General features: G+C 47.4%; 1 protein-coding gene across 3 annotated transcripts in view; it reads right to left on the bottom strand.

Moving 5' to 3' along the window:
* PIK3R6 (phosphoinositide-3-kinase regulatory subunit 6) overlaps positions 1-14,579 on the bottom strand; it is a 521,088-nt gene that overhangs the window by 285,640 nt on the left and 220,869 nt on the right. For 2 of the 3 annotated variants that reach the window (XM_085616834.1, XM_085616835.1), the window contains exons 4-5: positions 13,693-13,776; positions 2,560-2,651 (exon numbers count right to left, since the gene is read on the bottom strand). In XM_085616834.1, coding sequence (XP_085472960.1) covers positions 2,560-2,651; positions 13,693-13,776 — 176 coding nt within the window. The remainder of the gene's footprint in view (positions 1-2,559; positions 2,652-13,692; positions 13,777-14,579) is intronic. The other variant, XM_085616836.1, reaches the window with a different exon arrangement.

Here is a 14,579-nt window from a genome sequence, read left to right as displayed (position 1 = left end):
GGTGCGTAGTGTTATTCTCACTGAAGACTCCATAACCTCAGATACTACTGCATTCCAATCATATCACTAAGTTACTCTGTTTGTACACGTGACTGTAGAAGATCACATCGGTCCCACCCAGATGGAACTCAAAAGGCTCCACTTGCCGACATTCTCGATCTGCAAGACCAGCTACATCAACTACAACATCAAAACCAGCACCATTAGCACCCACTCTCTTGACGAAAAGCGCTTAGCACAGCCACAGCCAGGACTAGAAACAAAGCGTAAAATGTAAAAAAAAAAACAAAACGGGAACCGGGCCTTCTACGCACCCAAGATGGTCCCTGTATCCATCAGGCGCACCCCAGCCCTTCTTCAATTTAGGAAACAGCTGAATACCTACCTTGCTAAAGAACCCTACTTCGCAGCGCAGTACAACTCCTGGTTTCCGACCAGGCACTTTCATTCCATCTTTGCCTTTGACCCTGGAGGCAAGAAAGATTTTGCAACTCAAACACATAATTACACAAAATAAATGCACTGCCATCTCGGGGCATTTTTTTAAATGAATGGGTCTTTCCATTATTTACAGAAAAGTATCGTAGGTAAAACATGCAAAACCGAAAAAGGTCGCAGCACATTTTGAGTCCAAAATGAGATTGCTCACACAATTACAGTGCTTGCCCAGTGAGGCGCTCTAGTACAAATAACACTGGGTTCTATGGTTATGTTTTCCTATGCGGAATTGTTTGTGAAAGGGAACCGTAAAGCCTGTGTTTACTAGTTCTTCAGCTCTTCCCATCTAGACTTTAAAACTTCAACTCTAAAAAAACAGAAGTGGCGCCACACACACACTCATTGTGCATATTTAACATTTATATTGCCCTTCTGTTGCACCCCTGTCTCCATAGCATCTTGCTAACGGTTTACAAAGTTGACGCATGAAATCTTCCTCTGAGCCACAAATCTGCTCTCAGATTGCCATGAAATTTCCCAAAATTGTGATAGCATTGCAGAAATTACCATTAATGTCCGCATATAAGCAGGGTAGGTACTACCACATGAGTAATGGAATGATCACTGCTCCCACATTAACAAATCAGCTCATCCCACTAGCTCCATTTAAAGTAGTGTGCAGCTGCCTCCCACCATTCTAGCTCTACTAGCTGGTTTTTCCAGCTGTGCGGAGAGGTGCTTAAGGAGGGTATGTTTCATGGGGTAGAGTGTGGGGGTCAAAGCCCACAACCAATGGGAATGAACTGTTCAGAACAGCCAATCCATTGTATTTTTCCACTAACGAGCACCATGTGATCTCAGACAGTGGCGTGGGACGGTATCCATCCCCTACAACACACGCCAGCTGTGGAAGGCAGTAAGAATTGGCATAAGGAGGGGTATCCATGCAGAGTTGCCCCCATAAGCGTTGATAGGTCTTTGAAGCATGGAAACGCTACGTCTCCGTGGACACATGCAGCACCTAGGCTACATAGGAGAACTGCTGAGAGAAGCAGCCCTGGTGCCACGCACAAGGGGACAGGACAGATCTTATATCTGTGGCGCCGACACATTTACACCACAACAGACTGCTCCTACACTTGATTTCAATTCCACACATCTTACCAATTCAATTCAATTCATGAAGCTTTATTCGGTGCATGAAAAATGACCATGAAAGCACAACGAAGAATAAAACATGCATTTAAAAGTCATGTACAACAAATTAACAGACCAAACCAAAATAATGCAAATAAAATGGGTTAGAAACACATACTTTTCCTAGCCTTGATAGAATGAATTAAAAACGTAGCTGAAAAAAAACAGATATCGACGTGTTGTAAGTTAAAAATTAAGCTCATAGCCTGATTAACTGCACATACACCATATTTAAGAAACATAGGTTTTAAATAGGCAATACGAAAATTCATGTACAGTTTACAAATTAGGAGAAAGTGCTCAGTGCTCTGTTTGGAGACGCCATCACACATACAAGGCCCCTGCGGATATTTCCTAATTACTGGCAGTGCCACTAAATAATGAGCTATACCAAACCTCAGTCTGGTCAGCACAAACTTGTGGGACGGCCTTGTCACCCATACCAGATAAATCGGTAAACCTTCTACATTGTTATGTTTATTATAAAACTTGACTGTAGATAGAGAACCATTAGCAATAGCCCGTTTCCTTGCAACAAATGCCAGGAAAATAATTTTCAGCTCTTGTTTCGGTATTAAAGATGCGGCGTTAGGGTCTACCAAGATGTTTATATTAAAAATCTCTGAAAAACATCTGACAACGTCATTTAACCAGGGTATATGTAAGAATTTATCTAGCGAGAGACAATCCTTAATGACCAATCTATTAAAAGATTTATCTTCCTGAAGCCAGATAGAACGCCAGATCATGAGTGGCCTCAGAGAAAGTAGGTCAGTAAGGAAATTAACATCCAACTCTCGACGGGTAAGCTCAGTACAAACAGTAGATAGTAGTGACAGGAGTTTAAAAAAAAAAGCATTTTCCTCAATCTGCAAAGTATGAGCATGACCGTGTCCCTAAACACCCGCCCCATACACATCTTACCTTTTCTAACTCTTTCACTAGTAATTTCACAAGGATTGAGGCACTGTTGGGATTTCGATCAATGCTCTTATGCAAGGTCCAGCGTAGCATCCCTGTGGGAGGGAAAGAAAAATTAACCATCAATGCAGAATTGTTAATTTACAATGTTTAAAATAGGAACAAATATGGAGGAACCTATCTGATAATAAAAGCAAAACAGCTAAACAGAGATGAGATGCAGAGGTCTTTGAGGCCCAAGACCTGGAGTACATTCAGGGGAAACAACTAGAGGTCATACAACAAATGCATCACAATATGCTCCCTTGGGAAGAGATTTGGTTCTTTCTTGATGTGTTTTGTAAAGCGAGGTTTTTCGTCTTCTTCAACGTGTTTTTATACCGACACTAGATGTGGCAGAAAAAATATTTGAGAGTAGACAGTGTACAGTGAAGAGTCCAGCAGGAAGAAGGGCGACTGTGAGCACATTCTTAGATCATGATATACAGATAAATGCATTAAGGGAAATAACAGCCTGAAGAGTTCAGTTTCAAGACATTTCTGGAACCAATAGCTCGGACTTGTGAATCCAAGGCATTTCTGAGTTTGGGACCCAACACTCCTAACTATTAATTGCAGTATTTACTTTTTTTGTATGTGGAACAGGTGTTGTGTAGCACAGCTGAGATTTCTACTCGATATGAAATGTGGGGTAACTTCTGTAGAGCAGTCGGGCCTTCGCTCCAGTTCGTCTTGTAGACAATGCAGAGTGTTCTCAATTTCATCCTCACATTGATTTGGAGCCAGTGGCGTTCTTTTAGAGCTGGTTCGGCGTGGTCAAACTTTAAACTTCCCTAAACTCATGCCCAACTTGATGGCCTGGTTTCAAATGACTTTGAAGAATATTAGTTAACTTATTCTGGCAGCTTGGAGAGATCACATCACACTTGACAGTGTGCCACATAACCCAACATCTTGTTTGTTCAATCCTACAGGCTGTTGTAGGGGTGGGATTTTCCAGAGCATGAAGATGTAAGCTAAAGTCCTGAAAACGGCATTGATGTGGGGAAAGAGGAAGAGGTCCAAGTCACACATGACTGCCAAGTTTTTGGCTTTCCGTGAGATGCATGGCATGCATCGCAGTCTAGTTCAAAGAGAGATACATGGTCTGGTCTTCTCCTAAAATTAAAATTTCAGGTTTTTTTCACCATAGAGGCAGAGAGAGCTTTCTTTTTTCAAGTTGTGGGTGTGCTGTAAGGAGTTGGTTATAGTGGACAAACATTAAGAATTGTTTTCAAGGTGGATAATGATTGGAGTGTCATCTGTATTCATCTAGGCATTTATTTTAAACTGGACAAGAAGGTGTGCCAAGGGATCCAATAAAAGTTGATCAGTAGTATGGAAAGTGCATAGCATTGAGGGACACCACACTGTACTAAATGGAAGAAGACGATTCCAGGTGTGACGGCGGAGTTCAGTTACTAAGGAATTAAATAATCCACTTTAGAGTACTTGCAGAAAACCCAAAACATTATTTCCGTCTCATCAGAAGAATATAGTGGTTGATGGTATTGTAGACTGCAGAGGGGTCAAGGAGAATCAAAGCAGTTTTCCTGCTCTCATCAGAAGTGTCAAGGAGTTCTTCCTTGAGATGTGCCAGAGCTCACTCGATTTCCCTGGCAGGTGTGAACCCGGACCAAAAGTTGTGTAGAAGATAATGTTGTTTCACATACTCTTGCAATTCATCTTAATAATTCTTTTCACAATTTTGCTAGGAAACTGAATGATCATACCAAGGCTTGTCAGGACTTCGGTCTTTTGATCCTAGGAGCTAACTTGGATACTTCCTGATCAGAAACTGGCTTGAACGAGGTCGAGGATGATATCTGACGACCAGAGTAAATGGGAGGTTACAGCGATGACTCTGAGGGTTTTTTTTTTTGTTGAAACGTTTTTTATTTTTTTCCATATCAACAACTCAACAAACATCCCCCTGCCTTCACCCGTCCAGGAAGTACCACACATTTATCATCAAGACCAATTATCCAGGAGAAGGAACAACCTTCCCACCCAGTCCCCTACCCCCCTCCTCCCCCACCCCATGTCAGTGTGCCCCCGTCCCCTACCCCTCTTCCGATGTGCCCCTCCTCCCTAATAAATAAGATACAGGAGCCCATCCTCTCCCTAAGCAAACAGAGCCTTCCCTCATGCCGAGCCAAGGTGCGGGCGGCCAGGGCCTACCGCCATTCCCCTTCTACTCCCCGCTACCTCCTGCCTGTCAGATGTGCTCTCCCCTTCCCCAGCATCAGACATCAACCCCTGAAGTTCCACCACCAACGCTTCCCATGCCCGGGCCGTCGCTAGTGCCTTCTCATCGTCCCTCCGAAGGGCCAATTGCACCCGGAGCGTACCCTCAGCCCCCGCCCATCGCGCCAACGCCGCCCTCCATCGCAGGAAGCTAGGCCCCCCCCCGGTATTTCCAGTGCATAGTCAATTCCCTCTTGGCCATTATCAACCCCAGATCATAAAACTTGCTAGTAACCTTCGTACGGCGAGTGTGGGGAAAACCAAAGCAACAAACAAGCCCCCATGTCCGGGGCAATGGAGCGGTCCGTCAACTGGTTCAACCAATCCACAACATCACCCCAGTAGTCACCCAACTGCGTACAGGACCAAAACATGTGCCGAAAGTCCGCACCCTCTCCCCCACACCGCGGACACTGAGAGTGTACCCCCCCGAAATATCGCAAGATCTTGGCCGGCGTCAGATACGCCCTGTGTAACGTAAAAATCTGGACTAACTGAAACCAGCCATTCCTCGTTCCCTTCCAGGCCCTCCGCACCAGCGTGGACCACGTGGACTCGGGGATCGCCTTCTCAAGGTCTGTTTCCCACTTTTCCCTCAGGGTGCCCAGAGGGTGCAATCCCTCCATCGACAGCCGGCGATAGAGGCAAGTAATGGCCTTAGTCGTCCCCGCCGCCATCACTACATATTGGCAACCCGCGGCGGTCTGCGGCTCCGAAAGCCCCATATTCCAATGTTTCTGGAGGCTCACCACAAGGGCCGCATGAAGCAGGACGTCCCCCCGCGGGAGCCCATAAGAGTCCTGCAAGTCCTGGAAAGGCAACAGCACTCCCTCTCTAAATAAGTCCCCCACCATCTGCACGCCCAGCTCCTCCCAAACCGCTAGCCCAGACCAAACTCCCCCATGCGGGAACGCCGTACACATCCCCAGGGGGATCTCCGGGGCATAGGGGTGGACTATGGCAGCCCTCCTCTGACACCTGTTCCAGCACAACCGGAGGGTACGTTCCTCCAAGGTAAGCTGGGTCAGGTCTAACCGCTGGTGGAGGACTATAAAGGCTAGCACATGTCGCGGAATCAGCCTGCCCTGTGGGCCCTACGGGCCTCTATACTCCCTGGCCACCGCCTGCGTAAGCCATTGGAGCTGGGCCGCCAAGTAGTACCACTCAAAATCCGGGGCTGCCAGGCCCCCCTCTGCTCTCGGCCGCCGCAACGTGGTCAGCGCCACTCGCCGCCTTCCCGAGCCCCAAATGAAGCCCGTAGACAGTGCCCGCAGCCGCGCGAAAAACGACGCCGGGATCCATATAGGAAGGGTGCGAAAAAAGTAAAGAAGGCGTGGCAGCGCCACCATTTTCAACAGCGCCACCCTCCCGGCACACGAGAGTGGGAGCGTGCTCCAAAACCCCATGCTAACCCGCAAGCCGCGAAGGGCCCTGCCAACATTCCCCTCCAACAAATCAGTCTGGGTATGATAAATGTTAACCCCTAGATATCGTAGGCAGCTGCCTTCCCACCGGATCTGTCCCAACGCCCGCGGGGTCCGACCTCCCTGCGACAACGGGAACAAGCACGTCTTGCCCCAGTTGACCTTAAGCCCGGACAGACGACCAAACTCTTCCAAGAGGGCAATCGCTCCGTCCAACGCGCTCTCCGCATCCTCCAAAAACATCAGCAGATCATCTGCATATAGGGAGATATAGTGGGTATCCTCCCGCAGGGAAACTCCAACAGAGGCGCACCCTCGTCGGGCATGAGCCGCCAGCGGTTCAATGGCCAGAGCGAACAACAGGGGGGAGAGGGAGCAGCCCTGCCTTGTCCCCCTCCGCACGCGGTAGGGGACCGATATGGTAGCCCCCGTCTTCACTCGGGCCGTGGCATCGCTATAGAGCAAGGTGGTCCAGCGTACGAAGTCCTCCCCCAATCCAAACTTCCGCAGCACTCGGTATAAGTAGGGCCATTCCACACTATCAAAGGCCTTTTCTATGTCGACCAACAGTGTGCAGGCCTCCGGGAATACGTCCCGGTCCATCTCCATCACCCGCAACAACCGTCGAACGGAAGTGGCCGTGCTGCGCCGAGGGATAAAGCCCGCCTGATCCGGGTGGATTAAGGCGGTCATATGGGTCAAGAGGCGCGGCGCCAGTATTTTACTCAAAATTTTATAGTCCACCGTCAGCATAGAGAGCGGACGGTACGCCGTGCGCGCGCCGGCCTCTCCTCCGGGCTTCAGTAAGGGTACCACAATCGCCTCCCGAGCAGAGGCGGGCAAGCGCCCAAGCCGCCAGGCCTCGCTGTACAGGACCTGCAGCTGCGGTGCCAACAAATCCGGGAAAGCCGCAAAGAACTCGACGGCCAACCCATCCGCCCCCGTGGTCTTCCGACGGGCCATGTGCCTAATCGCCGCACGGATCTCGCCTAGCGATATAGCGCCCCCGAGGTCTCTCCCAGTCTCCGGGTCCAGTCGAGGCAGTCGGGCCTCCAATAAGAAGCCCGCAAGGCCCTCAGGCTCCCCCTCCATAGTGCTATCATACAGCCCAGCATAATAACTGGCAAACCGCTTATTTATCCCCATCTGGGAATAAACCGGGGTTCCCCCTTCTTCAACCAGGGAAAGTATCGGTTCACCCCGGGCCGTCGGGTTCGCCAACCACGCCAGAAGGGATCCCACCTTATCTCTTTCCGCGTGCGCTCGCATAAGATAGCTTTTATGGTCAAAACAGCTGAGCCTCTCCACTCGCACCGCCACGCCCTCACGCGCCTCGACAACTGCCGCCAACTCACCGTCTCCCGCCTGATGCGCACGTTCAGCCGTCCGCAGCTGGGCCTCTGCCCCCTCAACCTCCTTCAATAAAGTCTTCCGCACTCCGGCCGTGGACGATATACAAACCCCCCAAACAACCGCCTTAAACGCATCCCATTCCGTCGCCCGGCTTGCCGCCGTACCCGAGTTATGCCCAAAATATTGCGATGACTCTGAGGGTTATTTGACATTCCGTCATAAAGTTTTAAACATTTTAATTTAAAAAAAAAATTGGAATAGCAATTCATAGTGCTGTCTTGGGGTGTGCTGGACATTTTTGAAATGTAAGGATTGACCATTTAGTTGTAGAAGCTGACATTTTCTTTTGTTTATTTTGTAGAGTTGTTTATGTGATTGGACATGTAGGTTTCATATATTTTGTTTACCTCTACAAACACATTTTGCAATTGGTTCATTCATTCCTTAGTTAGTAAGATGCCCTCATACTTCAAGAGCCAAAGATGTCATAGGATTATCAAAAAATGTTTACCTTTGACCCAGAGACAGACATTCTAGTGATTCTCAATATCGAGGCTCTGTATGCAAGCATCCCTCAGGAATAGGCATTTCTAATAGTCGAATCAGTCCTTTCCAATATAGAGTGAAACTACATTACTCCCACACGGTTTGCAGTAGAATGTGCCTGACGTTCCCTATTGGAAAACGTCTCTGAATACATTGGGAGACCCTATACCATTAGATTCAAGGGACTTGCATGCGCCTCACTTTTGCCCCACGTGTAGCATGTCTCTATGTATATCAGTTTGAGGTAAACTTCATGTATTCCAGTGACAAGCCTCTCAAATCACATATACAACCTTGGCATTGATATAGAGACGATGCACTGATTAAATTGCCAGGCACTGAAAACCAGGCCTTAGAATTTATCAGTTGCGTAAATAAAAGAGGCCACTTTCCCAGATTCACACATACACTTAGTCAGACTAATTTGGCATTTTTAGACCGCAACATTAAAATAGTTGATGGGTGATGGTTTGAAACTGGGGTGCCATATTAGAGCTCCTTAAGAGAGAAACTTCCTTTTGGACAAAACTGTTCTAACACCTCTAAATATGATGAAAAGGACAATCAGCGGTCCTAAAAAGTAGCTGACCTTCAGTATCTCACCAAGATAACCAGAAAAACAAGAAAAAGAGAACACGACAACAACAGGGAGGCCCTACTACCCCATTTAGCTAATAAAATAAAATCACCACTTTTTCCTCAGTTTCCTTCAGGATCAAAATGATAATTGTGAAACATTGGAGGATAAAATAGCAATGGTAACAATTGGCAACTCCTTTTTATTTTCTAAAAGAGGACACAACATCAGAGACAGACAGGTTCATACTAGATCATGTAAACCTACACACTGTAAGGCAGTTAACCCCCTCTGGGGCCTTTCCCCAGGTCTTGCCTCCTTCTGGGAGAATCACCATATCCCTTACACTACACCAGCTATGATAGTTAACTTAGGGACCAGGATGTCATGGGACATGAGGACACCCACAAATTGTAAAATGGTCACATTCCCTTGTGATCTACACTACATTGGTATGACCCCTGGGAAATCCAAATATACTTAGGGGAACACCGTAGCAATATAAGATGCCATAGGAACTCCACTAAAATGACTGAGATGGTTATCCTGGAAAAGGTAGGACAGAGCACCAAGACCGACATCCATCAGCTATTACTTATGAAAGAACAGGGATGAATACACCATCTCAGAGCTCAAATAGAACTCTTATAGAGGGATTAAATGAAAACATCACCTGGTTACAAAAAGGTGTTGGATAAAGTGTGACTTCTCTTCAAGCGATAAGGCAATTTTACCGCCAAGACCTGGAACACCCTGCCCCTCCAGCTCAGGAAAGCCCAATCGCGGACCCAATTTACGAAGGATCTCATGACCTGGCTCTTCACTGAACCTCCATGCCCAGATGGATCATACGCCCCTCCTCCTCTCCCCCCCCCAGCGCCTTGAGGCCCTCTAGGTTGAGTAGCCGCGCTTTACAAACTTCTGATTAATTGATTGAAACCATCAGTTTCTAAACATCCCTCCAGCTAGTTAATCACACATTTCTACTGAAACCATCTTCTTTGGATGGTGCAGCTGCACTCACAAGCAGTTATAGCTCTTGCCTCAGAGCTGCATGCCGGTGAAACCCCAGAGTACTGCTCAACGGGCTAGCAACAACCTTTTATTTTAAGATTCCTTGTGGACGAGTTACTGAGCAGTAATTCAATTTAACACTAACATATTAGGCACATTGACGATTGAATGAAAAAGCCCAGTTTAATGAATGCAATTTATTAAGGTGATTTGCAGGATGAAATAGGAACCCGCAGTCCAGGTTTTCAACTAAATTTAATGTGCGGCCCCGTTGGCAGCATTGTGTGTGTACACTCAGTGATGTGGCTTTCATTGGTACAGCAGGTGCATAGGCACCGGGGACCAGACACCTGAGGGCCCCACTGAACACTGTATTTTACAGTTGATACAGGAGCCCAGGGCCTTAAGTGGGATGAAAAAAACCGAGAGTCTCTCAAAGGGGCGTGGCCGATGTAATTAAGAGCATGGCTTAAAAAAAAACCAAATAAGCTAATAATCTGTGCTTAGCACAGCGTACGCCCAACTGCTATTTTGCTGCTTCTGTCATTTCATCCGGATATATAATACAACAAGTAACGATACACCTACAACAAGCCATGTCTATTGGCTCTGTCAATGGTTAATTGCATAAGATAAATAAGCAACAACTATGGCGTTGTTATATAGAACATTGAAAGTTCGGACGTGATGAGACTGTGAAAGAACTATAGCGTGTCTCTTTGAAGTTACATCAAAGGCAGTGAAGGGTGATACTGCTGCAGAGTTAAGATTTATTTTTAGGTCTCGCCTGAGCCAGCGCTTTAGCGCTGCTCTCGCGAGAGCTTTTGTAAATGGGGGATCTGGAAGTGCAAACGAGTGCTTTCAGGCCTCCAAATACAGTGCATGTGCGCCGGGCGCGCGCACCATTTGGCAGCCCGCACACCATTTGCTTTCACTTTCACGGCCGCTTTGATGTTTGATCGCGATCACTTTCACTTTCGCGGCCGACGGCTGCTTGTTCCACATTAGTTTAACCTTCCAAAGCTCACCATCCATTTTAAGAACTGGCCTAGCTTTGTAGTCACAAAAAAGTTGTCAGATTTTCTTTCTAGTGAAATTAACGCAATGCATATCCACTGTGATTTGGGTACTTATTTCAACCATCTATTTTTGTTTTCATCCATTTCACGGCTGCACATGGAAGTTACAGGTAGTGACGTCGCTGCAATAATACCAATGAGAATGAAAGGTTAAACGATATCAAGTCCTGCTGTCACTATTTAACGACCAGGTCGTATGCAAATTAAAGGTACCTCGCGCTTTCCATTTTCTGACCCCTATCCACATCCCATGCCGTCCCTTCACAGATGTCCCCGTCGTTTCAGTGTCTTCGAAACGGGCACAGTCACATTTAATCCACGTCTTCACCTCGACATATCAAAGTTGCAGCCATTTGGGCACAAAAACACCGGGAGTCGCCTTGAAGGCACCGCCCCCCATTTAAGGCGGATGGAAACCTGGAGGCTGTTCTTACCCTTATCATACTGTCCACGTGGCCTTACCTCTGCCGCTCCGCTGAACAGAGCTGCCTGTGACTGTACATTGGCACAGGAAATATTTGCTTTGGATGACATTTTAAGCGATGTGCCGCCAGTCACTCGACACATCACTGGCAGGCAGCATGAAAACCGCCTCATCCGAAGGGTAACGATGCTGTTTTTGTATTCTGGCCGGATTGTGCCTACTATGCCAGCAGCTCCTGGTGACGTTCCCTCGGGCGCCTACCCGCCTCCACCTCCTCCCATCTACTGGCAGTAGATTTCTTAGTTTACATCTATAAGATGGGCAGAGAGGGCAGTAACATTGGATCAGGTGCACTGGACAGTTCCAAAACCATGTTAGCGCCGCTTCCTGTGTCGAGTGCCAACGTGACTAAAGTTGCGCTATTTTCGGAGGCGCACACAGAAACTCGTTTAAACAAGCATTTGCAACGCAATAGGTCTCGCATTTGTGAGACTTTAAGCTATTGGCATTGTAAATAATAATGCATTTTATTTATGTTTTAAAAATTAACAAGTAAATAAAAGGCATTGTCATTTACAATGCCAATAGCTCAAACTCTAGTAAATGCGAGACCTATTGCATTGAAAATGCTTGTTCACCCTGAGGGTGAGGGCAAAAATGGAGAGCCCGATAGGGACCCATATCAGCACCAGCTTTTAAGAACTGCCAGTGCTGAACACCGGCCCACTTAAATCCCTGCTGGAGCCCATTTCCCAGCTTACCCTAGGGCCATGACATATTGGGTACGCCACCGTGGACACCTTATTACACAACTGTTCTCTGTGTGTACAGTGATCTACGTGTGCATTATATGAAAGAGACTGCTCTTGACTTTGTGTGAATCTCGCGGCAAACGTGTTTGACTGCATAGTCTATCTGCGACTATGCATCTGATAGAGCATATTTCTAACTGCACCTACCTAAGTGTGCATGTATCTGATGCGTCATGCTCGAGCTACTGCTTGCCTCTGGAATCACTTGTATGTGGCTGAAACGGTTTAACTGCACTATTTGCTTACTTGTACTCCAACACCTGCAATCAGCAGCAATCTGAACACGCAGAGGAGGAGTGGTCTGAGCCATAAATAGTCGTCCGCTGTCACGGCCTCTGAAGAGAAGCGAGAACTGCTTTGAAACGCGTCAGGCCAGGACTTTTAAAATGGAATGGGAAGCTGTCAGCAGTTGTTTGAATAAAGGTTGTACCTCACCTTCTACGTGCGCGGCCTCAAGCTTCTGGGCAATTTCGGGTGATGTATATGCGGCATGCCAAGGCCGCAGAGGGATCGCGCCGCTCTGAATCCATAGAGTGTCAATGGGGGGGGGGCAACATCCCCTTTCATGTGAGCGTAGCAGGACTTTAATTAATATGCTGACGAACTCCTATCCGGGCTCAATGGAGGGCTGAGCAATGTGTCCTAAAGTTTGTGAACAGCGGAGGAAACCCACTGGAGGGTCTGAAATGGGCGTGTAGAACTACAAATCCCAGCGTGCAGTGCTGAAAAGATCGAACTCGTAAGCAAGCACACCTGCAATCAGCAGCAATCTGAACACGCAGAGGAGGAGTGGTCTGAGCCATAAATAGTCGTCCGCTGTCACGGCCTCTGAAGAGAAGCGAGAACTGCTTTGAAACGCGTCAGGCCAGGACTTTTAAAATGGAATGGGAAGCTGTCAGCAGTTGTTTGAATAAAGGTTGTACCTCACCTTCTACGTGCGCGGCCTCAAGCTTCTGGGCAATTTCGGGTGATGTATATGCGGCATGCCAAGGCCGCAGAGGGATCGCGCCGCTCTGAATCCATAGAGTGTCAATGGGGGGGGGCAACATCCCCTTTCATGTGAGCGTAGCAGGACTTTAATTAATATGCTGACGAACTCCTATCCGGGCTCAATGGAGGGCTGAGCAATGTGTCCTAAAGTTTGTGAACAGCGGAGGAAACCCACTGGAGGGTCTGAAATGGGCGTGTAGAACTACAAATCCCAGCGTGCAGTGCTGAAAAGATCGAACTCGTAAGCAAGCACACCTGCAATCAGCAGCAATCTGAACACGCAGAGGAGGAGTGGTCTGAGCCATAAATAGTCGTCCGCTGTCACGGCCTCTGAAGAGAAGCGAGAACTGCTTTGAAACGCGTCAGGCCAGGACTTTTAAAATGGAATGGGAAGCTGTCAGCAGTTGTTTGAATAAAGGTTGTACCTCACCTTCTACGTGCGCGGCCTCAAGCTTCTGGGCAATTTCGGGTGATATATATATATATAAATATTTAACCAACATAAGCTACTGAGCTTGCATTGTACTGAACATACATCTGACTGCATATGTGCCCGTTATATGCCAGAAAATATCGGCATTTACTTGATGGAATTACTCGTCACATTCTCCAGGCACCGCAGGTTACCCACCTCGGTCACACTGCAGTCCGGCGTTCTGCCCATCAGCTTCCCGGAGGATGGCCTGCACCTTCCGATAAAGATCCGCCTCCACTTCTGCGCGGGGGCATAAAGAGACTACTATTAGTTCTGGAGAGGGTTACCACACCTCGTACTTCTTAAAGAAAAACTAGTTATTACAAGCAAAATGGAATACAGACACAGGTAAGGTCTTTACAGACAAAGATTGAGCATCCCTTCTCACCAACCCGAAGAAAGTCTCCCGGAATTCGGGAAGTGATCATTTAAAGAGCATACCTCACACCACAAGGATTGCATGCGAGGTTTCTGGCAGTGGCAACAAACTGCCCAAGATGTGTGGAGCAAGATGCTGACTTCCTCCATATGGTGTGGTCATGCCCCGCCCTTTCCCCCTCCTGGACACAGATAGCACACAAACTAGGAGAAGTGGTGGGAGGACACACATGGACTACAGCAGAGAGTTGCATATTAGACCTTTATCCACGCCCTAAGGGGTACAAAGTTACGTAAAATACTTATAGCTATGTCGTGGGATCTGCTGATGGAGTCTTTTAAAGCCATGCACATAGATGAATCTCACATACAAGCAGATGACACACACTCGAGAATTAGCATTACCCTGAGATGCACATACAAGCGTGCGCTCAACCTGGTAGGGAAGGGAGATGGAAGAAGGCAGGGTTAACATTACATATCTGTCCATCTTTCAAACTCTACATGCCACAGATTTTATACCTATCCAATTACTCTGATTGAAGGTTGGGGATGGGCAGGAGTCGTCCTTCAATCTCTTACATAACTGGGTATTGTTGGGGGTGCACCCGTTAGTGAAGGGGGGAGTTTTTTTTTTTTTTTAAATTAATGTTACAAGCCAAAGA

This window comes from Triturus cristatus, chromosome 7 (assembly GCF_964204655.1).
Source record: "Triturus cristatus chromosome 7, aTriCri1.1, whole genome shotgun sequence".
Classification (NCBI taxonomy): Eukaryota; Metazoa; Chordata; class Amphibia; order Caudata; family Salamandridae; genus Triturus; species Triturus cristatus.
Note: the sequence above shows the minus strand (reverse complement) of the source record. Positions and strands in the feature narration are given on the sequence as shown.